The 24,532-nt window shown below is 45.9% G+C and overlaps 1 protein-coding gene across 3 annotated transcripts in view; it reads right to left on the bottom strand.

Moving 5' to 3' along the window:
* The window catches only part of ZFAT (zinc finger and AT-hook domain containing), a 305,185-nt gene that overhangs the window by 131,833 nt on the left and 148,820 nt on the right, over positions 1-24,532 (bottom strand). For all 3 annotated transcript variants that reach the window (XM_033932774.1, XM_033932772.1, XM_033932773.1), the window contains one exon: positions 9,014-9,181. In XM_033932774.1, coding sequence (XP_033788665.1) covers positions 9,014-9,167 — 154 coding nt within the window. In that variant the 5' untranslated portion in view covers positions 9,168-9,181. The remainder of the gene's footprint in view (positions 1-9,013; positions 9,182-24,532) is intronic.

Raw genomic sequence — 24,532 nt, 5'->3', positions numbered from 1 at the left:
AGACCCCCCCCCAACGGCCCTCCCGACAATCGCAGCAGAAGGGTACCCAACCCCTCCTGCCGGTCCTCCCAATGGCCTCCCCTAAGATCGCTGGCAGGAGGGTACCCAACCCCTCCTGCTGGACCCCCCCCCCAACGAACCCTCCCACCCCGGAACCCCCTTAGTCTTACTTTCCAAGTTGGACCGGACGGCTCCTCACACGTATGGCCAGCAGGCTTGCCTCCGTCCAAATGAGGCGGGCCCGCCCCTACCCTGCCCAACCCACAGGATCCTAGGGCCTGATTGGTCTAGGCACCTAAAGCCACTCCCGCTATAGGAGGGGCCTTAGGTGCTTGGGCCAATCAGGCCCTAGGATCCTGTGGGTTAGGCAGGGGAGGGGAGGGGCGGGCCCGCCTCATTTGGACGGAGGCAGGCCTGCTGGCCAGACGAGCGAGGAGCTGTCCGGTCCAACTTGGAAAGTAAGACTAAGGGTGGTGTTTCGGGATGGCGGGGTTTGTTGGGGGAGGGTCCGGCAGGAGGGGTTAGGCACCCTCCTATTGGCGATATAGGGGGCCGTTGGGGGGGCCGGCAGGAGGGGTTGGGCACCCTCCTATCAGTGATCATAGGGGGGCTGTTGGGGAGCTGGCAGGAGGGGTTGGATATCCTCCTGCCGCGATCGTTGGGGAGGGCTGGTTCTGTCGGCATGAAGGGCTGAGCACCTTCCTGCCGGCGATCGTCAGGGGGGGGGCGGGTTCTATTGGCAGGAAGGGTTGATCTGACAAATGCAAGTTGGATCGAGAGTAAATGCGGCAACGTGCGAGTTGGATCGAAAGTTGGAGGAGACAGACAACATGGCGGAGACATCTAACACCCGGTCACGAACACGGTGAAACACAGGTAAATAGCGGTTCCTAGAAGGGGGGACATTGGCCTGCGGGGACAAATCTATTCACCGTTTTTGCGGGCGGTGAAAGGATTTGTCCCCACGTCTGCGGCGATTTGCTAATGAGGTCACCATAACCCGCAGCCAAACCGCAGCCACGCAGCGGTTCGCTGCGGGGATCGCTCCCCGTGTCATTCTCTATTATGTACCCCATCCCCCTTTCTCTCTCTCTCTCTCTCTCTCTCTCTCTGCCTCTCCCTAGAACTTCAAACTCTCTATCTCTTTGCCTCTGAACTCTGTAAGGCAGGGAAACTGCTTTGTTCTCTATTTAATTGTAATGCTTATAAATATTGCTTTTCTGTAAGCCTATTTCTATAATATATTCTTTATGCAATCACCTCTGGCTGTGTTTCTTATTTGATTCTACTCCTGGTGAATCTTCTGTGAGGGAACTGGACCTGGGACCTGGCGTTTGTAAGGGCGCCTCTCACGTAACCCCTACCACCTAACATTGTGGGGCCACTATCAATCCTACAAAAACTACCACGAGAGGAAGTGGAAATAGCCAGAAAGCTGACTGGGCCTTCAGGAGATCAGAGGCCCGGATGAGCAGTGGGCAGAACCCATTGCAACAGCCGACAGGGAAGAACTCTCCATGGATTATCTGTTGCTGTGCAAGGAAGCAGAGGAGCCTAATCCCATGCCAGGGGACACTTCTGTCCAGTGGTAAGATTCAAATATATAAAGCCTGTTTAGACCTGGTTTTCATCCAAAAAAATCCTGGTCACAAGGAGCAGCAGAGGGAGTTGAACTCCAGCTTCCCTGGCTCAAAGCCTGCTAAGTATAACCATTAGGCTATTCCACTCTAGGGGATGGAGAAGAGAGCCTTCTGTGTTTGGAACATATCAGAAAACCTGACAAGACCAAGATGGTACGGCCGGTAGGAACCAGAAGCAGAGGTTCTGCGTCGCCTTCGTAACACTGTGAGACGCAAATGGCCGGACATGTGGGCAGCGGGCAATAGGCAGCTTCATCACGATAATGCACCTGCCCATTCTTCACATTTGATATGGAGTTTCCTGGCCAAACACAACACACCTGTGATTCCTCAGGCTCCTTACTCTCCCGACATGGCTCCGTGTGACTTCTAGCTTTTCCCCAAGCTGAAAATGCCCCTGAAAGGGACCAGATTTCAGTCAAGAGAAGACATCAAGCAGAATACAACAGACCAATTGCGAGCAATCTCAAAAGAGGCGTTTCAGCGCTGCTTTCGACAGTGGCAGAACCGTTGGAAGAAGGGTGTGGCAGCCCAAGGGGACTACTTTGAAGGAGATTAGTATAAGATTGTTGTATGTGAATACGAGTATTTTTTATGAATAAAGGTCTGATACTTTTTGAACGGCTCTCGTATGCCTATCAGCGCTATAGAAGTGGTAAATAGTACTAGCACTGCCCAGAAACAGACAGCGAAAGGTCTGAAGTAGAGAATGACACATGGACAAATTTTTCCCCATTCCCGCAAGAACTCATTTTCCCGTCAAGTTCTTTTCATGTCCCTGCCCCATTTCTGTATGCTCTGTCCTCATCTGCACAAGCCTCAAACACTTTTAAATCATAAGTGCTTGAGACTTGTACAATTAAAGAAGAGCTTACAGGAATGGGGCGGGACAGCAACAAAACTCGCGGGAACGGGGAAATTGAGTTCCTGCGGAGATGGGGAAAAATTTGTCCCCATGTCATTCTCTAATCTGAAGCAAAACAGAACTATCAGAAGTCCGGCATGGAGAAAATACACATTATAGTAGTTAATGGAGACTATGCTAACAAGTTAAAATGCAACTGCAACTAAAAAACACTTTTATGTCACATACTAATACTGCAGGCTATAAACTTGTCCTGGGATAAAGCACAGTTACGTACTTACCGTAACAGGTGTTATCCAGGGACAGCAGGCAGCTATTTTCACATATGAGTGACATCATCGACGGAGCCCCGATGTGGAAGCCTCACAAGCAGACTTGTTTGTAGAAACTAGAAGTTTCGAGTCAGCCGCACCGCGCATGCGCAAGTGCCTTCTCGCCCAGCACAGGGCGCATCTCCTCAGTTCAGATAGCTAGCAGAGAAGCCAACCAAAGTTGTGAGAATAGCTGCCTGCTGTCCCTGGATAACACCTGTTATGGTAAGTAACTGTGTGCTTTATCCTAGGACAAGCAGGCAGCCTATTCTCACATATGGGTGACCTCCAAGCTAACCAGAATGGGATGGTGGGAGTGTTGGCAATTTAGGAGAATAAATTTTGTAATACTGTCTGACCAAAATGGCCATCCCGTATGGAGAAAACATCCAGACAATAGTGAGAAGTGAAAGTATGAACCGAGGACCAAGTAGCAGCCTTGCAAATTTCCTCAATAGGTGTAGATCTGAGGAAAGCTACTGAAGCTGCCATTGCTCTGAGCTTATGGGCTGTGACTCTACTCTGTAGGGGTAATCCAGCCTGGGCAAAGCAGAAGGAGATACAAGCAGCCATCCAGTTGGAGATGGTACGCTTAGAGACAGCATGTCCCAACTTATTTGGATCAAAGGAGACAAAAAGTTGAGGAACAGTTCTGTGTGGTTTGGTGCATTCCAAATAGAAGCCAAAGCAAGTTTACAGTCCAGGGTATGAAGAGCTGATTCTCCAGGATGAAAATGAGGCTTTGGAAAGAATACTGGAAGAATAATGGATTGGTTGAGATGAAATTCCGAAACCACTTTAGGTAGGAATTTAGGATGAGTACGGAGAACCACCTTGTCATGATGGAACACAGTGAAAGGTGGATCAGCAACTAAAGCTTGCAGTTCACTGACTCTTCGAGCAGAAGTGAGGGCAATGAGAAACACCACTTTCCAAGTGAGATACTTCAGATGAGCCGTAGACATTGGTTCAAATGGAGGCTTCATCAATTGAGTAAGAACAACATTGAGGTCCCAAACCACAGGAGGCGGTTTGAGAGGAGGTTTGACATTGAAAAGTCCTTTCATGAATCTGGAAACCACCAGATGAGCAGAAAGGGGTTTTCCTTCAAAAGGCTGATGGAAAGCAGCAATTGCATTGAGATGGACTCGGATCGATGTAGACTTGAGGCCAGAAGTGGATAAATGCAAATGGTAGTCTAAAACAGAAGACAAGGAGGAATGTTGAGGCTCCTTATCGTGAGAAAAACACCACGTAGAAAATTTAGTCCATTTTTGGTGATAGCATTGTCTAGTAGTAGGCTTCCTAGAAGCCTCTAAAATGTCTCTTACAGATTGAGAAAACTGAAGAGGAGTTATGTTGAGAGGTACCAAGCTGTCAGGTGTAGAGACTGCACGTTGGGATGAAGCAGAGATGGAAAAACTGGTAGAAGGTATGGCTCCTTGCTGCTGAGTTGAAGAAGGGAGTACCAAGGTTGTCTCGGCCACCGAGGAGCAATCAGAATCATGGTGGCATGGTCGTTCTTTAACTTGACAAGAGTCTTGAGAATGAGAGGGAATGCATACAGGAAGAGATTCATCCATTCCAGAAGAAAAGCATCTGCCTCGAGGCGGGGCGGGAAAGCACTCGTGCATACGCGGTGCGGCTGACTCAAAACTAGTTTCTACAAGCAAGTTTGCTTGCGAGGCTTCTGCATCGGGGCTCCGTCGATGACGTCACCCATATGTGAGAATAGCTGCCTGCTTATCCTAGGATAAACAAGACTATTGGCAATACATATGTGCACTTCCAGAATCACTACTCCAATATTACTCCAAGTGTGATTTGTTGACAAAACTGCCCTGGCAGTATGGTCTCAACAAAAAGTCCAATATAATTCTTACCAATAAAATGACCCCCTCCTGATAAAAGTGCCTTGGTGAAAACAACATTCAGTGGTGTACAAGTACATAAATATGATGGGGCTACAGTATGTGTACAACACCTACAACTATCTGCATATAATGCAAAATTTATCTTTAAAAAGACAACTTAAAAAGTACTTTTGACATTAGAGATGATTTGATAATAAGAAAGTCACAATTAGCTTTTCAGTTGATTTCACATAATTAGCCATTTATTGATAAAACTGTCTGCCATTTACTTTATTAATTAATCTGCTTTTAAAGATGAATTCATAAGAATTCACATAACTCAGCCATTTTGTATATTGTTGCAATTCTATCATTTAAAAGTTCTAAGCATCTGACGAATTATTAATAAAATTTGCCATTTTCTAACGGTTCTGTCTACCATTTCTTATATACAATCTGATTCAGCTGTTTTGTCTTTGGGCTATTTTGTCAGGGTTACTGTGCATTTTTAGTAGAATTATTCACATGAGCTTTTCGGGGTGTCTATATTTCTGTAGCTTGTCAATTAAGAAATGATTTAAAAAAAAAAAAAAATCAAGGCAATTACATATGAACAAGAGTTGACATACTGGGACAGACCAAAGGCTTATCAAGCCCAGAATCTTGTTTTCAACAGTAGCCAACCCAGATCCCAAGGAGTAAAACAGATTTTATGTTGCTTATCCTAGGAATAAGCAGTGCATTTCCCAAAGTCCATCATAATGGTTTATGAACTTCTCTTTTAAGAAGTTATCCAAATCTTTTTTTTTTTTTAAACCCTGCTAAGCTAACTATTTTCACCACATTCTCTGGCAACGAATCACATAGTTTAATTACATGATAAATGAAGAAATATTTATCGCATGACCCCAAATCCTATATTTCAGTCAAGAGCTCAGATTATAGCAAATGTATATTTTTCTCAGTCTTAAACACAGAAAAAATATCTAAAGTACTCCTTTCTATGTAATTTCATCACTGGTAATTTTACTAAGAAGGGGTACCAGGTTAGGGTCAGTAGTTACAATGGGGGAAAAGAAACCAAATCAAAAGATTCCAAGTTCGTGACCTGATATAACCCAACTGGATATCCTAATAATCACAATTATGTCAATAAGGGAAACAGTAATAAGTATTGCATCTCTAATTTTTTATCTAATCCCAAATGGGGTCTTTTATGGTCTACTGTTATAACAGATTTTCCATTCTACAGTTTCCTCAGCTGATGAAATTAGGACATTAGATTAGAAGTTAAGAGAGGCGATAGTGAAATAAAATCTACCAGTTTTAACTTGAATATTTTAAATATTCAGTAGGCTTATGCGTCATCAATTAAAATCAAAACATGGAAGATCTCAATGCAAAAACAAAATAAATGTGTTTTAACAATCCCAGCCCCTTCCCCCTACTAGAACCTAATTGCCTGGATCTTCCTCTTATGAAACTTTGTTATTCTACAGTTATTGAACATTATATATTGCTCCTTACAGCTCTGAGTGAGCAGCATGGACACTTGTACTCCCTACCTGCCTTGTTAAAGAAAACAGCATGGGATTATGAGCATTCACACCTATACTTCCTTGCCACATGGACTCATATATAAAACAGAAGCAATGCCAAGATGGCCAATCAGTAAAGCAATGTTACTTACCGTAACAGTTGTTATCCAGGGACAGCAGGCAGCTATTCTCACTAGTGGGTGATGTCATCCGACAGAGCCCCGATACGGACATCTTGAAAGCATGTCTTTCTTGAAGAAACTTAGAAGTTTCGAGATGCCCGCACCGCGCATGCGCCAGTGCCTTCCCGCCCGATGTACCGGGCGTGTCTCCTCAGTTCAGGTAGCTAGCCTGAGAAGCCAACTCAGGGGAGGTGGGTGGGACATGAGAATAGCTGCCTGCTGTCCCTGGATAACAACTGTTACGGTAAGTAACATTGCTTTATCCCAGGACAAGCAGGCAGGTATTCTCACTAGTGGGTGACCTCCAAGCTAACCCCAATGGGATGGTGGGAGAGTTGGCAATTTAAGAGAACAAATTTTGTAACACTGTTTGGCCAAACTGTCCATCCCGTCTGGAGAAAGTATCCAGACAATAATGAGAGGTGAATGTATGAACCGAGGACCAAGTGGCAGCCTTACAAATCTCCTCAATCGGTGTCGATCTGAGGAAGGCTACAGAGGCTGCCATTGCTCTGACCTTATGGGCTGTGACCTTACAGGGAAGGGATAATCCAGCCTGGGCATAGCAGGAAGAGATACAAGCCGCCATCCAGTTAGAGATGGTGCGCTTCGATACAGGTCGTCCCAACTTGTTTGGATCAAAGGAGACGAAAAGTTGAGGAGCAGTTCTGTGAGGCTTTGTGCGATCCAAGTAGAAAGCTAAAGCACGTTTACAGTCCAGAGTGTGCAAAGCAGCTTCCCCAGGATGAGAATGAGGCTTTGGAAAGAACACTGGAAGCACGATGGATTGGTTGATGTGAAATTCAGAGACCACTTTAGGCAGGAATTTCGGATGAGTACGAAGAACCACCTTGTCATGATGAAATACAGTGAACAGTGGATCCGCCACTAGGGCCTGAAGCTCACTGACCCGGCGAGCAGACGTGAGGGCCACCAGAAAAACCACCTTCCAGGTGAGATACTTAAGTGGAGCCTTGTTGAGAGGTTCAAACGGAGGCTTCATGAGATGAGACAGGACAACATTGAGATCCCAAACCACAGGAGGAGGTTTGATAGGAGGGTTGACATGAAAAAGACCTTTCATAAATCTGGAAACCACAGGATGAGCAGACAAAGGTTTCCCCTGTAGAGGCTGATGGAAAGCCGCAATAGCACTCAGGTGGACTCGTATGGAGGTAGATTTGAGACCAGACTGAGACAGGTGTAGAAGATAGTCCAATACCTGAAGTTTTAATAGAACCTCGTATCCCCTTCCAGTTTCATAAACAGGGGGAAAGGAGGGGCAGAGCAATCATTAGGGGGATTAAGGAGGTGTTGTGCCTTAATTCCTCCAGTTGAGAGCTGCTCAGATTACCTTTCAGTAACCTGGATGTGCCTGGATGTAACAAGTAAACATCCATCTTTTTGGATTTTAACATGCCTTCCCCCTTCTGTGATCAGAATTGGATGTCTATATTTTGGGCCCTCTCTATACCCACTTGCCATTACCCACTTGCCATTTGAACATACTACAATACGAATGTCTAAATGCCAGGTTTCAGACATCCAAAACAAGAACTGATCTTCTATAACAGTGGTTCCCAACCCTGTCCTGGAGGACCACCAGGCCAGGCCAGTCAGCCCTAATGAATATGCATTGAGCAGATTTGCATGCCTGGCACCTCCACTATGTGCAGATTTCTCTCATGAATATTCATTAGGGACAGCCTGAAAACCTGACTGGCCTGGTGGTCCTCCAGGAGAGGGTTGGGAACCACTGTTCTATAACAAACACCAAAGTGACCGAAAACTGCTGCCGCTAGCCAATATGCTACAGTTGGTGACAGGAGCAGAAAGACCAAGGAAAAGTGTTTTTGCCTGTTCACGCAATCTGTTGGTACTTTAGCACCAGCACAGTACCAAGAAGTCTCTTGATAAGCTTGGTCTTTTAGGTCTCCACTAGCAAGTGATAACCAAAATGCTGATACCCTGGTTTTAAATGTTAAAAGGCAAACGCTACAAAAAAAAGGTTTTTTGTTTTTTTTTTTAAATTGTTGCAAAATTTTCTTTAACAGTGTATCACAAACTGTTAGGTGAGATTCCGGGATGTGCCACAACACACCAACACACTAGAGAGAAAAGGCTCCAGCTCACTGCCCACAGGACATGCCTCTCGCAGCAAGAGTCACATCCTGTAGGCAGTCAGCTAAGCCGGCTCCTTTCCACCTCTCTGCACCTCTCCCCCCCCCCCCCCCCCCCCCTTCATAGTAATAGCAAGCCCAGGCCCCCATCTGGAAAGCTTCCGTGCATGCGCAGAAGTCAATTTGATGATATCATACATGCTCATGACGTGATCACGTCGAAGTCCGCAACGTCCAGACCTCCAGTGTGCCGTTGCTTCAAAAAGTTTGCAAAGCCCAGTATTACAAGAAAGAGGGGCTTTTATTATGATTAGCCAACTAGCTATTCTTGAAGATTTAAAATACTTCATTACTGTGAACTAATCTTTTCCTTTAACTTCCTTATCAAGTCAGAAATTATCCTGTGCAACATTTACCATCGATGCACATTATAACAACTGTGGCTTCCTCTTCTCTTGTTAAAGTGAACACTGCAGAATATCGTCTTTTACCCATTAGCCCTACCTTCTTTGTCCTTGTTCCAACTGTCAGATGTTGCAAGAGGTCTCAAGGGAATGATAATGTCATCTGCACCAGGACCGCCTTCTGAATGCTTTTCTGAAACGTGTGTTAGGAGCTCCAGATGATTTGGTGAAAATAAGTTGCACAGCTTACACATAAAGATGGAACTCTCTGAAAGAAGAAAACACAAATCCCAATGCATTATAATGTACAACTTTACTGTTTCATTATTGCTAATAATGTGCTTATTACATTTTCAGATAATTATTTTTTATTTTCAATTTCTACATGTTACAGACACTGCATAATTTCAGAAGAGGGTTCTCAAACAATGAAGCATTACCAGTTCAGAAGAAAGATTAGGTTCTTATCTTTGTAATCTTTCTTGCAGATGTGTCTAGTGGTCCTGAAACGATAGGGTCGTGTATCTGAATTAGCAAGTTGCTTGCAGAAAACTGTCAATCATGTTTTCAACTCCACCTCCTTCCCAGGGAGATGCTGCTGCCCCCTCAGTTTGAACAAAAGCAACCAAGTAGCACTGTAATAAAAGATATAACTGGAAGGAGGGAAAAGGAGAAAATTCCAACACTACAATTTTGCTGTGCTCTTTAACAAACATAGTAACTAAAATTATAACATCTAAAAGAGTTGAGGAGATGTTATATGTGGCTGAGTACGCTGTAAGTAGTAGGCCAAAGCTCGTTTACAGTCCAAAGTCTTAAGATCTTCATCTCAACATCTTCTTTACACACCATCCCTGAAAATTATCAGCACACGTCGGGCCACTTCATTTGTAATTATGGCCCCCACAGTATGGAATTCCCTACCACTTCATATCAGGGCATAAAAAAATCTAGATAAGTTTAAGGGAAATTTAAAGTGCTCTCTCTTCCGTGATGCGTATAACTGTTGAAGAGAGTTGGAATCAGCCAAGGTTATTTAATAATCTATACCCCCCTAGCTTCCTTTCTTCCTCTTATGTTATTCTTTCTCCTCAATGTCTCAATCATGTCAATTTACTGGAATTTGTCCAACCACCTTTTTGTAATCCATAACCCTAAATTGCAATTTTCCTGGAAATGCCCAATATGTCTCTTTTGTATTCCGCCATATAACTGCATGTAAACAGCTCCCCAAATTGTAAATCTTCTGAAATAGTCCAGTCATTTTTTCTGTATCCAATTCCCCAAATTGTAATTTCTCAGTCATCTTATCTGTAATCCAAAACCCTATATTGTAATTTTCCTGGAAATGTCCAGTCGTTTCTTTTGTAATCTGCCCAGAACTGCAAGGTACGGGCGGTATAGAAGTCAGTAATGTAATGTTTACCCTTCCTGTTCTCTTTACTTTTAAATTGTAGTTCTCCCCACTTTCCTATTGTTTCTCGTTTGTGATGTATTGTTTAATCGGTACTCATTTGTTCATTGTTTTCCCCTTTTTAATACAAATCATAAAATGCTTAGAAATCTTGATTTGCGTTTTATTAAAATTTTAATAAACTTGAAGCTTGAAGCAAAATAGATTGATTGAGATGGAATTCAGCGACTACCTTTGGAAGGAACTTTGGATGAGTCCGAAGCACCGTTTGTCATGATGAAACACTGCAAACGGTGGATCCACCACAAGTGCCTGAAGTTCACTTACCCTTCGAGTAGATGTAAGTGAGATGAGAAAACCCACTTTCCAAGTGGGATATTTAAGATGAGCCGAGGACATTGGTTCAAAAGGAGGCTTCATTAGGGGAGTGTGTGGCGCAGTGGTTAAAGCTACAGCCTCAGCATCCTGAGGTTGTGGGTTCAAACCCACACTGCTCCTTGTGACCCTGGGCAAGTCACTTAATGCTCCCATTGCCCCAGGTACATTAGATCAGTGTTTTTCAACCATTTTACACCTATGGACCAGCAGAAATAAAAGAATTATTCTGTGGACCAGAGGTTGAAGAATACTGGGCTAAGTCATGGGCCAGACCCTGCCCATCTCTACCCAATCTCCACCCCAGACCCTGCCCCATAATAGTACTAATTGCATCTTGCACGTCCCGTGCCTCATCTGGAAGCCTTCCCTCTGACGCTGCAACATCAGAAAGAAGTCTTCTGGTTCAGGCGCAGGATGCCTGTAGGAGCCACTGCCCGTGGCTTTGTTCACTGAATCAGTTAGGAAGAGGGAGCTGGCTTGAAGATAACGCCGCATTGATCGCACCGTGGACCGGCAGTTGAAGAACACTGTTTTGGGCCTGATGCACATGCTGGCCCTGTGGACCGGCAGGAAATTTCTGTGGACCTGCACTGGTCCATGGACCGGTGGTTGAAGAACACTGCATTAGATAGATTGTGAGCCCACCAGGACAGACAGGGAAAAATACTTGAGTACCTGAATAAATTCATGTAAACCGTTCTGAGCTCCCTTGGGAGAACGGTATAGAAAATTGAATAAATAAATAAATTAGTCTAGCAAGAACCACATTAAGATCCCAAATAGAGAATGACACGGTGAAAAAATTGGCCCCGTCACCGCCCCGTCCCCGTCTCACCATCCTCTGCACCGCCCCGTCACCGCCATTCCCTTCACCGCCCCGTCACCGCCACTGCCATCCATTCCATTCACCGCCCCGTCACCGTCACTGCCATCACATTCACCGCCCCGTCACCGTCACTGCAGCATGCATAAAAGCCTCAAACTGACACATTTTGATCACTAAATTGAAAATAAAATCATTTTTCCTACCTTTTTGTCTGGTGATTTCATGAGTCTCTGGTCCTTCTTCTGATCCTTCTTCTTTCTTCTCCTGCCCCCCTCTTTCTTTCTCTCTCCCCCTGGCTCCCCTCTTTCTTTCTGCCTTTCTTTCTCTCCCTCTTGACCCCCTCTTTCTTTCTGCCTTTCTTTCTCTCCCCCCTTGGTCCCCCTCTTTCTTTCGTGCCATCGTGCCAATTTCTCCACTTCCACGATTCTTTCCCTACCCTCACCCCCAAGCCAGCAGCCGATTTCACCCTGCTCCTTCCTCGATGTCCTGAACTTCATCGGGCAGCAGCAGCATTCACAATTCACTTCTGTTGCCCGCTTCAGGCCTTCCTCTCTGTCGGGTCCTGTCTTCATGAAAACAGGAAGTAGGCAGGACCCGGCAGAGAACAAGGCCGAAAAAGAAAACCGGCAAACTAAGGAAAGCTGGAGAGCAGTAGCGTACCAAGGGGGGGGGGGGGGGCGGGAGGGGCGAAAAAGGTAATGGCGCCAGGCCTTGGAGCACCGAGGCAGACCGAACCCCCGAACCTCCTCCCAGCCGAACCCCCGCTTATCCTCCTATCTCCCCCCCCCCCAAGTGAACCTTTCCGACTTTCCCAGCGAAAGCAGCAAACCTCCCAACAGTAGCGTCATCAGTGACGCGTCAGAGGGAGGAGAAAGCCGCGAAGGAGGTTTAATTACAGGTGTGGCAGTAGCGATTGGTCCTCTTCTTAGGGGGCGGAGTCAATGCGACAACGTGCAAGTCGGGTTGAGGAGACAGACCACGCGAAGACAAACATGGCCGCCGGAAAAAAAATGACACCCGGTCAAGACCAAAGATTCACGGTGAAGACACGGTAAATAGCGGTTCTTTGAAGGGGGTACATTGGCCTGCGGGGACAAATCTTTTCACCTGCGCCTGCGGGCGGTGAAAACTTTTTTCCCCGTGTCTGCGGCGATTTGAGTATAGAGTCTCTGAAGCCCGCAGCCAAACCGCAGGCTCCCCGCGGCTCACTGCGGGGATCTCTCCCCGTGTCATTCTCTAATCCCAAACTACTAGAGATGGTTTGTGAGGAGGATTGACACTGAAAAGTCCTTTCATAAATCTGGATACAAGAGGATGAGCAGTGAGAGGTTTTCCATCACCTGGTATATGAAACGCGTTAATAGCACTGAGATGAACTCTAATTGAAGTGGTTTTGAGACCTGAATTGGATAAATGTAGAAGGTAATCCAATACTGAAGATACAGAGGTGAATTTAGGATCCTGATGATGAAGAGAACAACACATAGAAAACCGCTTCCATTTGTGTTGATAACACTGCTGCGTAGACTGTTTTCTTGATGCTTCCAAAATAAGTCTGACAGGCTGGGAAAGATGAAAGTCAGCTGACATCAGGCTGAGAGGTACCAACCTGTCAGGTGCAACGACTGACGATTGGGATGCAGAAGAGATCTGTGACTTTGCGTGAGAAGAGATGGAAAAATCTGAAGAAGGATTGGTTCCTTGATACTGAGTTGAAGCTATGAGAATCACGGTGGTCTCCTCCCTTCTGAGCTTGACACGCATCTTGAGGATGAGGCGGTTTGTAAGAAACGCAAAGAGAAACTTGTGCGTCCAATCCAGTAGAAAAGCATCTGCTTCTAACCGTTGGGGAGAGTATTGCCTGGAGCAAAAGTGGGGCAACTTGTGGTTGAGGGGGGATGCAAATAAATCTATGTGAGGAGTTCCCCACTGAGAGAAGATGTGATACAGAACCAGCACAATGTGGGGATCTTCCCCCTGATTCAGGGTAGCTACCACCTCTTGACTGCTGTCCTCCTGCTCAGAAGCAGACTCTGCCTGGGATAAAAGTGAAATGGAATTGGACTTGCTATCCTCCCAGTCAATAACAGATTGAACCTCCTCATCCCAAATCTGCGTCTTCTTCTTCTGCCTGCTGAGGGGAGAATCCCTGCGCCACTGCCTTTGATGCACTACTAACACATGCTGAGGACTCTTGGAAGTTCAAATAGGCAGTCCACATAAGGCTCACAAAATCTGGAGTGAAGCCTTGTACTAGGGGTCTCACCAACACTGGCAGGGATCTCTAGCCCTAGAGGACTCAGAGGCTGAGCCTGAGGCTCCTGCCCCTCCCCAGCGCACATCATGGACGCTACTTAGCTGGCCATCTAGCACATACCTGGCATGATATAAGCGTTAAAATGCCTGAGGAGTCCAACCCAGTTGATTAGGCAAAACTGTGGGGTTTTGAGGCAGATGCAGTCTAGAGAAGAAAAAAAAAAAAAATTTGTTTCAAATGCAAGATGGTCGCTACCAGAAAAATCATGCCATGGAGACCTCCCTGAAGGAAAAGAATCGCAGGGATAGGGTTTTAGAAATGGGGGACCTAGGCTCTGGAGTTAGAAACTTTTAAATGCAACTTTTGTGAAAATACCTCCCGATTCTCCCCATAAGCTTCAATAGCCTTATTCACTGTGCCATGTGGTGCCGGCCTGCTTCAATATAGGATTTCAGCAGCAATCAATGGAGGAGAAATCTGTCTTATAGATTTGCTGGATTCGCAGTTAAACCAAAGTCAGACTGAACCTCAACCCCCAGAAAACCCTTGCCACAAAAGTGGGGGGGGGGGACCAAACAGCCAGCCCACTGTTAGTCACAGCCAAGCTGGGAAGGAGCCAAACAGTCTGCGCTCAAGCTCCTGATTATATCAGGGATGCGAGCAGCTATGCAGGGGACGGCCCCTGCACGCAAAAAATATAAAAACAAGAAAGCTAGGTAACCCTACCACCCCCACCCCCCTTTTACAAAACTGTAGCGCCGGCTACAGCAGTAACAGCTCCGACACTTATAGAATTTCTATGAGTGTCGGAGCTGTTACCACCACGGCCAGCTCTAAAAACAGCACTACAGTTTTGTAAAAGGGGAGGATGGGTAGGTGTCCCTAAGGGCTGATCCTGCTAGCAGCAGATTTCTGCTGTGCATGCAAGTAGGAACCTCTTGGTATCGAGCCTCCAAAGAACATCGAGAAAACCCCAAAAATAATAAAACCATAGAGCAGATCAGAAGCACTTCAGAGCAACCTACTTGCAGAAAACAAAACTGAGGGGGCAGTAGCAGCTCTCTGGGAAAGAGGTGGACTTGGAAACATAATTGACAGCTTTCAGCAAGCAACTTGCTGGTTCAGATACAAGACCCTATTGTTTCAGAACCACTAGACAGTGCACGAGAAAGCCTGAATACAGTCAATAGCTTTAACTTGGTACATTTAAAAGAAAAAGGAAAGGATCAAGAAAATAGAAAAAGGAATTGGCTGGACAGTTAAAAAGTAGCAGCTAGTAAATTAAGTCAGAAAATACACATGCATAACAGTTACATCATAACACACTAGGAGTCCTGAAAAAGATTAGTGTATTATCTCCAAAGATAATCTCTATAAATAAAATATTTAAATTAATATTTCACATGCAATAAAATTATTTGCCCTATTTCATTCTTTTAAAATTTGTCAGCTAAAAATACTCTTATTTTGTATACACCTCCACCTCCCAGACATTTTAAAATGTTGCTTTGGTATTCTTTCCAAAAGGCCTAGTGCCTTCTTAGTTGGTTACCCCTCCCCTACCCCCAAACCTTTTGGCAACCTTGGGGAAAAAAATCCAGAAAATTAGATACACCTCAAAAATAAACACATGTATTAACTGAATTTTAACAAGACAACCACATAAAATAGTATTTCAAAAAAGGAAAAGTACATAGTAGAATCAGATGAATTTGAATTCAAGTAGCAGTTCGTGGACTTCATAGTCAAGGGCACATGCTGATAAGCGGCACTCAGCAGAATTACGGGAGAGAATGTCCAGTCTCATAAGATCGTATGAAGTAGCTCTACAATTAGCAGCACAGAGGCTATCAAAAAGACATAGCACTTGAGAAAAGTTCAGTCACAGTAGTCCATTGAATGAGAAAGCTCAAAAGATAATTAGAACTGTGGAAAACCCATGGGGGGTTTTTTGTGATGAGCACCATTTGCTGTACTAGTCTCCTGTGTTGTTTTCTGGCTGTTCTGTTTTATGATTCTTCTGCTCATGGTTGTATGTTCTTTTGCAGTTGTTAATAAAGATAATTTACAAAAAAAAAAGAACTGTGAAAAACAAGTGACTAAGCCAAGATGTAGCAGCAAGGGTGAAATGAAAAAAACGTAACGCATATGGCACAGATTGCGGCTTTAAATGTTACTGAACAGAACAAGCAAAAAGAAACATTTTATTGCATCATAACATTTTTCTGTTCATTTGGGTTTTTTTGTTTAATACTGCACTTACTTCGGGGGGGGAGGAAATCTGTGAGCTTTCTTCTGAAGACTGCAATCAACAAAAGAGAACTATCCCATTATCAGCTACATAGGCACAGATAAACATTAAGACTAATACAATCTACTAGATTTCTTTGAAAGGGTGAATAAACATGTGCAAGATGAGCCAGTCGATACTGTGTATTTGAATTTTCAAAAGGTATTTGATAAAGTACCTCATGAAAGACTTCTGAGGAAATTAGAAAGTTTTGAGATAGGAGGTAACATCCTAGTATGGATTAAGAACGGGTTAAAAGTTAGAAAACACAGAGGGCAGGATTCTCAAAATGTACTGTGCCCTTAACATGGTCGCTATACCAGTTCCAGCTGGTTTAGCATGGTAGTATTTTACCAGCCAATTTTCAGACCGGCCTTTTCTGAGCTTCCTAGCAGTCTCCAACTCTGCCAGGTAGTGAAATGGGCTCATCTATATTTAAAGGAGCATTCCAGGTGATGCTCTATCATTGCCGGGTGATTCCCCAAGCTCGTCGTGCCACATCCGAACGAGTGGCTACAGGGATGGTGCCGGGATATGAACTTCGGATTCCTAAACCATGGGGAAGCGCTACAAGGACTTCAGGGACCAGACGGACTCTATCTGACCAGTAGGGGTAAGAACGTCTTCGGACACCGACTAGCCCGCCTGCTTCACAGGGCTTTAAACTAGGTAAGTCGGGGGAGGGTACCCATTCACATATTAGTGCAGAAAGGAATTATCCTGATGAGGTGAGTCGAAACTCCGCTTCCATGTCCAAGGTAAGTACCCACATTGCAAACAGTTCTTTAGGAGTCACACCGACTCGGGTAGGATACGCCTCACAGGGACTTAGCAAACACAAGATATGGAGGGCCATGTATGTCAATGCACACAGTTTAGGTAACAAAATTCTAGAATTGGAGGCTGAAATAAGGAATGCCGACCTAGATGTGGTAGCACAAAAATAAAGTCACCACATACACCAATATGCTTAGTAAGCTTGTTTCTTACTTAGAACTCTGCTCAGAGACATGAAGGCTGATTACTCGGCCTCACCTCGGTCTCTGAGCAGAGTTCTAAGTAAGAAACAAGCTTACTAAGCATATTGGTGTATGTGGTGACTTTATTTTTGTGCTACCGATTTCTTTAGTCACTCAACAGTAACCTCATTGTGTAAGAGTTACCCCTGCACATTTTGTTTTGACCTAGATGTGGTGGCAATATCTGAAACTTGGTTCACAGACTCACTTGGGTGGGATATGGCTATACCGGGCTACAACAGACTTCAGCAGAACGAGATTTAGGAGTAATCATCAGTGCAGACATGAAAACTGCCAATCAAGTGGAGAAGGCTTCATCTAAGGCAAGGCAGATATTGGGTTGTATCAATAGAAGTTTCGTCAGCCGAAAGCCTGAAGTCATAATGCTGTTGTACAGGGCCATGGTGAGACCTCATCTGGAGTACTGTGTGCAATTCTGGAGGCCACATTACAGTAAAGATGTGCGCAGAATTGAATCGGTTCAGCGGACGGCCACCAGGATGATCTCGGGGCTCAATGGTCTCTCGTACGAAGAGAGACTGAACAAATTGCAGCTCTACACTCTCGAGGAACGTAGGGAGAAGGGAGACATGATCGAAACATTTAAGTACCTCACGGGACGTGTCGAAGTGGAAGATGATATTTTCTTTCTCAAGGGACCCTCGGCCACAAGAGGGCACCCGCTCAAACTCAGGGGCGGAAAATTTCATGGCGACACCAGAAAGTATTTCTTCACAGAGATAGTGGTTGATCATTGGAACAAGCTTCCAGTGCAGGTGATCGAGGCAGACAGCGTGCCAGACTTTAAGAATAAATGGGATACCCATGTGGGATCCCTACGAGGGTCAAAATAAGGAAATTGGGTCATTAGGGCATAGACAGGGGGTGGGTAAGCAGAGTGGGCAGACTTGATGGGCTGTAGCCCTTTTCTGCCGTCATCTTCTATGTTTCTATGTTTCTATTTTGAAGAAGCGGGCCTACTGGTCAGAAGGAGTAGGCATCCCTCTGGCTATCTGGCATTCTAAATGTATGGGGATGTCTGGGGCAGTTGGGGGAGGGGGAGGGGGCACCCCAGTGGGCATTCCTCCTGCGGGGAATGGCAGGGGCTGCAGCCCTGCTGCTGTGGCAGGAGGGAGTGGGCACCCCTCTTGCTGCCTGCTGATCTTGTTCAGTGTGTTGGGGGGGGTTCGGGCAATGGCAGGCAGGGAGAGGTGTCATTGGGAGGGGGGACTCTTCTTTCTGCTGCTTTCCCTGCCGGTTAATCAGCTGAGCCAGCAGGACTTGGGGAGACATGTGGCTCAGTTGATCAGGGCAGTGAGAGAAGCTTTGACAGAAGGGAGGATGTGCTTAGCGATTGCTCTTCTGAGCAATTGCTAGGCATACTTCCTCTTGCTCTTTACTAGCGATTCTCTGCACAAATAGCATGCATATAATTTATATGCTTTTACGCTGAGAATCACCAGTAAAATAAAAGTTGCTTACATTATAGGCACTACATGGACTCACCAAATTTTACCGGCAAGTTTTGAAAATCTTCCTCAGAGAAGGGTAAATAGTGGAGTTCCCCAGGGGTCTGTGCTAGGACTTCTGCTTTTTAATATATTTATAAATGATCTAGAGATAGGAATAACTAGCAAGATAATTACATTTAATGATTACACAAAGTTGTTAAATCACGAAAGGATTGTAAAAAATTGCAAGAAGACCTTATGAGACTGGGAGACTGAACATCAAATTGGCAGATGACATTTAAGGCGAGAAAGTACAAAGTGATGTATGTGAAAAAGAGAAACCCTAACTATAACTAGGTGATGCAGGGTTCCACGTTAGGAATCACCACCCAGGAAAAAAATCTAGGTCTCATTACTGATGATACGTTGAAACCCTCAGCTCAGTGTGCAGTAGCAGCAAAGAAAGCAAACTTGGTAGCTCATCGATCGTTGTTCCACAATCGACCAACAGCGATCCAATCGATATTACCGACTGACTTTAGTGCATCTAGCCCTTCGTTCCTTTCATCTAGCTGCCCCCTGCCTAGAATAAATTACTCAAGTTTGTCTGCAAGCCTCTTCCCTTACCTTGTTTAAAAGCAGACTGAAAACCCACCTTTTTGATATAGCCTTCAATCCATAAACCTACTCCCCACTGCCCACCAACCCAGCCAACAGATTAACCGTTCCCCTTAACTGTGTCCATGACATCCTGTTTGTCTGTCTTGTCTGTTTAGATTGAAAGCTCTTTCGAGCAGGGACTCTCTCTTCTTTGTAACTCTGTACAGCGCTGTGTTCGTCTGGTAGAAATAATTGGTAGTAGTATTACCAGTTACCCCATGCTGTGCACGTCATCTCTAAACTACCAGATAATCTGAGGTTTCTCACATATCTTTTCATGCATAAGACATCACAATGTCACCCTTGTTCAAGGCCTTCTGAAAAGAGTTCTTCCATTATTTTGGATCTAGCAGTGTGCTTTCAGCAAAGATTTCAGGCTCCCTGGTGGGTTGCACATTTAAAATGGATAGCTCTGAAGCAAGAGTTTCAGACAGACATTTGCAACTAGTCTGAAAAATCTGGTGCATTTTCTTCACTCTTATACCACCAAAATGTACTGGGAGGAAGGAACTCCGTGGTTAAAAAAATAAAAAGATATACCAACAGGAACTATAGCAGACAACAAGTGTTTGGTTGGTGGGGGGGGGGGGGGGGGGCGGAGAGGGGCTAGCAGCCTCTTTATAGCCTGGGCAGAAAAGTCATATGACAGCCAATTGATAGTAAAGAGTAGTATGTTGCTGGGCTTTAACCACCTTTATCAACTGGTGGGTATCATGGAAATTGTGCTGTAGCTGTTCTAGGTTTGGTTACATACTCCAAAGCTACCGATTCCTTCCTGAATCCCTGCCAAATCCATGCCTTCTGCAATATGAAGCCACCTTGTTGAAGATCTATGTATTATTACTTGTACAGACTCTCTGGATAAGAGATACCGTATTTTTCACTCCATAAGACGCATTTTTTCCACCCCCAAAAAGGGGGTGGAAATAAGGGTGTGCCTTATAGAGCGAATACCCCTCACTCCCCCACCCCACTTTTTATTCATTCTGGTGCCCTTCCTCACTGGACATGGCTGCTACTGAGTCATCTTCTTTTTCCTTGCGGCAGAGCAGTGCACAAGGCTGCCTGCCCGGTCCTGCGCCACTTCCCGCGAGAACTCAGTTCTCGCAGGAAGCAGCGCAGGACCGGGCAGGCGGCTTTGTGCACCGCTCTGCTGCAAGGAAAAAGTTGACTCAGTAGCAGCAGTCACTGCTCGCGGGGACCAGGCAGCCGTGTCCAGCGAGGGAGGGTGCCAGAATGATAAAAAAGGTAACGGGGGAGGAGAGGGAGGTCGGGGCCTGCTCTGCCATGCCGTTCTGTTCTGAATTAAAAATAGGTACGGGGGGGAGAGGCAGGGGCCTGCATGCCCTGCCGAATTACAAATAGGAGGGAGCAGGAAGAAGCCAGGCCTGCCTACGGGGCTGCTTGTGAGGAGGGGGGCTGCCTGCTTGGGGGGTTGCTGCCTGGGAGGGGGGAGGCCTGCCTGATTGGGGGGGCTGCCTGGGAGGGGGAGGCCTGCCTGCCTTGGGGGCTGCCTGGGAGGGGGGGAGGCCTGCCTGCCTGCGAGCCCTGTCCCTACCTACCTGCCAGTTACTAGGCCTGCCTGCCCTGTCCCTGTCTGCCCTGTGCCCTGTCCCGGCCTACCACTAGACCACCAGAGGGGGGGGACAGGGTACAGAGCCTGGGAGGGAGGGGGGACAGGATACAGAGCCTGGCAATGAGTGTGGGGTTGGGTGCAGAGCCTGGCAGGGTGAATTTGGTTCAGAATGTTATTTTTCTCATTTTCCTCCTCTAAATCTAGGGTGCGTCTTATGGTCAGGTGCATCTTATGGAGTGAAAAACACGGTACTTGCAAATCAAAGTGAAACAGACACTTTAGAGAAGTGGTCTCAAACTCAAACCCTTTGCAGGGCCACATTTTGGATTTGTAAGTGCTTGGAGGGCCTCAGAAAAAATAGTTAATGTCTTATTAAAGAAATGGCAATTTTGCATGAGGTAAAGCTCTTTATAGTTTATAAATCTTTCTTTTTTGCTAAGTCTTAATAATAATATTGTCATTTATATCTAGAGAGACATACAATCAAGAAACTGTTTTATTTTGCTTTTGTGATTATGATAAACATACCGAGGGCCTCAAAATAGTACCTGGCGGGCCGCGAGTTTGAAACCACTGCTTTAGAGCTATTTTTTCAAGGTTGAGTAGCTGCTGGGTCCTGGATACTCACCATCTGTCTTGGATTAGCTTTAGTGAATCTTTCTGCCTGATCACCTTACATTTGTCAATGACCTGACACCCTCACCCCCACCCGTGACTGTTGTTCATTGATTGTACGTTGTTTCAAGTTGACCTAAATAAAGTTTTGAAAAAATGCAACTCTGGATATAACAGACTGTTTTGCCAGGTCTCTTGAAGTCCGTTATGACGAGATTATATTGTATAAGGATGAAAAACCCAAAACTAGTATAGTAAAAATGATGGCATTCTGAAGAACGCGATATAGCCATAAACCAAACTGCACTTTTTTGTTCACCATTTCACAATCACTAATTTTTGCTGTCACCATTCACACCTTCCACCTTATTGAACACATATCCATTGACATGGAAAAATTATGTTCTTACCAGTGTTCCCGCTAAGGTGCGCTGGTGTGCGCTTGCGCACAAAATATTACCTGGCAGCGCACAAGTTTCTCGTCACAGCGCACACATTGTAGAGCACAGTTCTTCAACCGCCGGTCCGCAAACAAAATCTTGCCGGTCCGCGAAGGATTCGGTCCCCGCCGCAACGAAAGGCCGGCGTCAGCTGACTTGCAACTTCCTGTTGCAGTCGCTGTGCCGGGACTCCTGCCTTCGCCGGGACTCCTGCCTTCCACCGCGTTTGCCTCCTGCCTTGTCTCCGCACCTCCAGACCAGCAGCGGCAGCTCTGTATGTTTTTAACTTCGGCACAGAGCTGCCCCTAATCAATAGTTTAGCGCGGTTTCATAAGGCAGCCTCGGGGCCTTTGCTAGGCCGGCCCACATCGCATCATCGAAGCGGGCCGGCTATCAAAGGCCCCGAGGCTGCCTCATGAAACCGCGCTAAACTATTGATTAGGGGCAGCTCTGTGCCGAAGTTAAAAGCATACAGAGCTGCCGCTGCTGGTCTGAACTCTTGGGCCGCTGAAGGAGGGCAAAAAGCAGCTATCCTGGAGGTTTCCCTTCCTCTCGCCTTACAGGTTCCTTTTTTCCACCTTTTTTTTTTTTCCTTCAAACGGCAACGGGCCCCAGCATCGACATCAATCAAGTAAGTTCCACTGTCAATCAAGCGGTTCTGCTCGGCCAAAGCTTCCCCTGTGACATGAGCCACCCTCAGGGGAAAGAAAGTGACCCACAAAGGTGAGGGGAAGGGGGGCAGATGATGGAAGTTGGGGGGGGGAGAGAGAGAAGGGGCAGATGATGGAATGGAGGAGATGAGAGAGAGAGAGAAGGGGACAGATGATGGAAGTGAGAAGAAGGGAGAGAGAGCAGAAGGCAGATGGATGTCAGTTGAGAGGGGAGAGCAGATGCTGAATGGAAGTGGGGAAAGAACACATACTGGATGGAAGGAGGAGATAAATAAAGGGGGAAGAAAATAGTAAGATAATGGAGGGGTGAGGGAAAGGGGTGACAAGCTGTGTGTAGACACAGTGAAAAGAGGGAAACGGGACTAAATAGTAAGAAAGAATTTAATTTAGATGGAGGCAGAAAATAGAGAAGGAAGACCAGAGAAGAAAAGGGAAGAGAGCAGAGAATGATCAGATCTGAGTGGAGGAAATGAGAAGAGAGATATGCTAAAAACCACAGGGGGGAGGGAAGGATAGAGATGCCAGACCATGAGGGGAACAGAAGGAAGATGATGGATGCTAGACCAAATTGGAGGGTGGGGGGGGGCAGGAGGAGAGATGGCAGGGAAAGACAGACAGTGAATGGAAGGGGCAGATGCTGGACTGAAGAGACAGAGAAGGTTATCATGCTGCTGTACCGGGCCATGGTACGCCCTCACCTGGAGTACTGCGTCCAGCACTGGTACTTTAAGAAGGACACGGTACTACTCGAAAGGATCCAGAGAAGAGCAACTAAAATGGTTAAGGGGCTGGAGGAGTTGCCGTACAGCGAAAGATTAGAGAAACTGGGCCTCTTCTCCCTTGAGCAGAGGAGATTGAGAGGGGACATGATAGAAACATTCAAGGTACTGAAGGGAATAGACTTAGTAGCTAAGGCAGGGAGAACGAGAGGGCACTCTCTAAAGTTGAAAGGGGATAGATTCCATACAAACGTAAGGAAGTTCTGTGGTAGAAAGCAACATATTTATTTGGCTCATAACTTGCTGGCGCCCGATATTTTTAGCTCACAGTGAAAAAAGTTTGCTCACAACACCCGCCCGCTTAGAGGGAACACTGGTTCTTACCTGTTAATTTTCTTTCCCTTAGACGCAGCAGATGAATCCAGAGACCAATGGGATAGCCCACATCTACCAGCAGGCGGAGATAGAGAAACTGATTAACAGGTGGTCCTATTGGCTGGCACTCCTCCTGTCTCATCAGTATAGCTCCTTGCCCAAGCACATTTAACCATCAATAGGCATAGCATGTAAAAAACTTCTTTCCCAGAACAAATCGCAAAAGGCAACGATACAGAATACAACCATCAACAACAACCAATCACGAAAGTCGCACACGAAAAAACCGACAGCCAAATACCAGAAAGGGTGGGGCTCCGGATTCATCTGCTGCGTCTAAGGGAAAGAAAATTAACAGGTAAGAACAGAATTTTTCCTTCCCTAGCAACAGCAGCAGATGAATCCAGAGACCAATGGGATGTAGCAAAGCAATCCTCAATCAGGGGGGCTCCGCAACAACCGACGCACTAAACGCATCTACCGCATGCGCCCCCACATCCAACCAGTAATGCCGAGAGAAAACACTCTCGGAAGACCAAGCAGCCGCGAGCCAAAACTCCTCCAAGGAAAAAACCTCTGGACCGAGTCCAAGAAGTAGCCACCGCTCTGGCGGAATGGTCATGAAGTGCTTTCGCCAATCGCTTTCCTGCCATCAAGCAAGCATAAAGGTAATCTAAACAACTAAAAGTCATGAGAAACCCTGCTCGCTGAGAATGCTACGCACTTTCAAAGAATGCAGTGAATAAAAGCACCGCTCCCCATTTCCCCTCCCCGGAAGAAGGAAGGAAAAATGAGCGTGTCATAAAAGAAAGGATGACACCTCCTTAGAAATAATTGCGGTACCATCTGAACTGATACCCCAGAGTGTGGAAATCAGAAATAGGAATCCCCGCTGAGCAAGGCCAGCAACTCGGAAACTGCAGAGCCA

Source organism: Geotrypetes seraphini, chromosome 2 (assembly GCF_902459505.1).
Source record: "Geotrypetes seraphini chromosome 2, aGeoSer1.1, whole genome shotgun sequence".
Taxonomy (NCBI): domain Eukaryota; kingdom Metazoa; phylum Chordata; class Amphibia; order Gymnophiona; family Dermophiidae; genus Geotrypetes; species Geotrypetes seraphini.
Note: the sequence above shows the minus strand (reverse complement) of the source record. Positions and strands in the feature narration are given on the sequence as shown.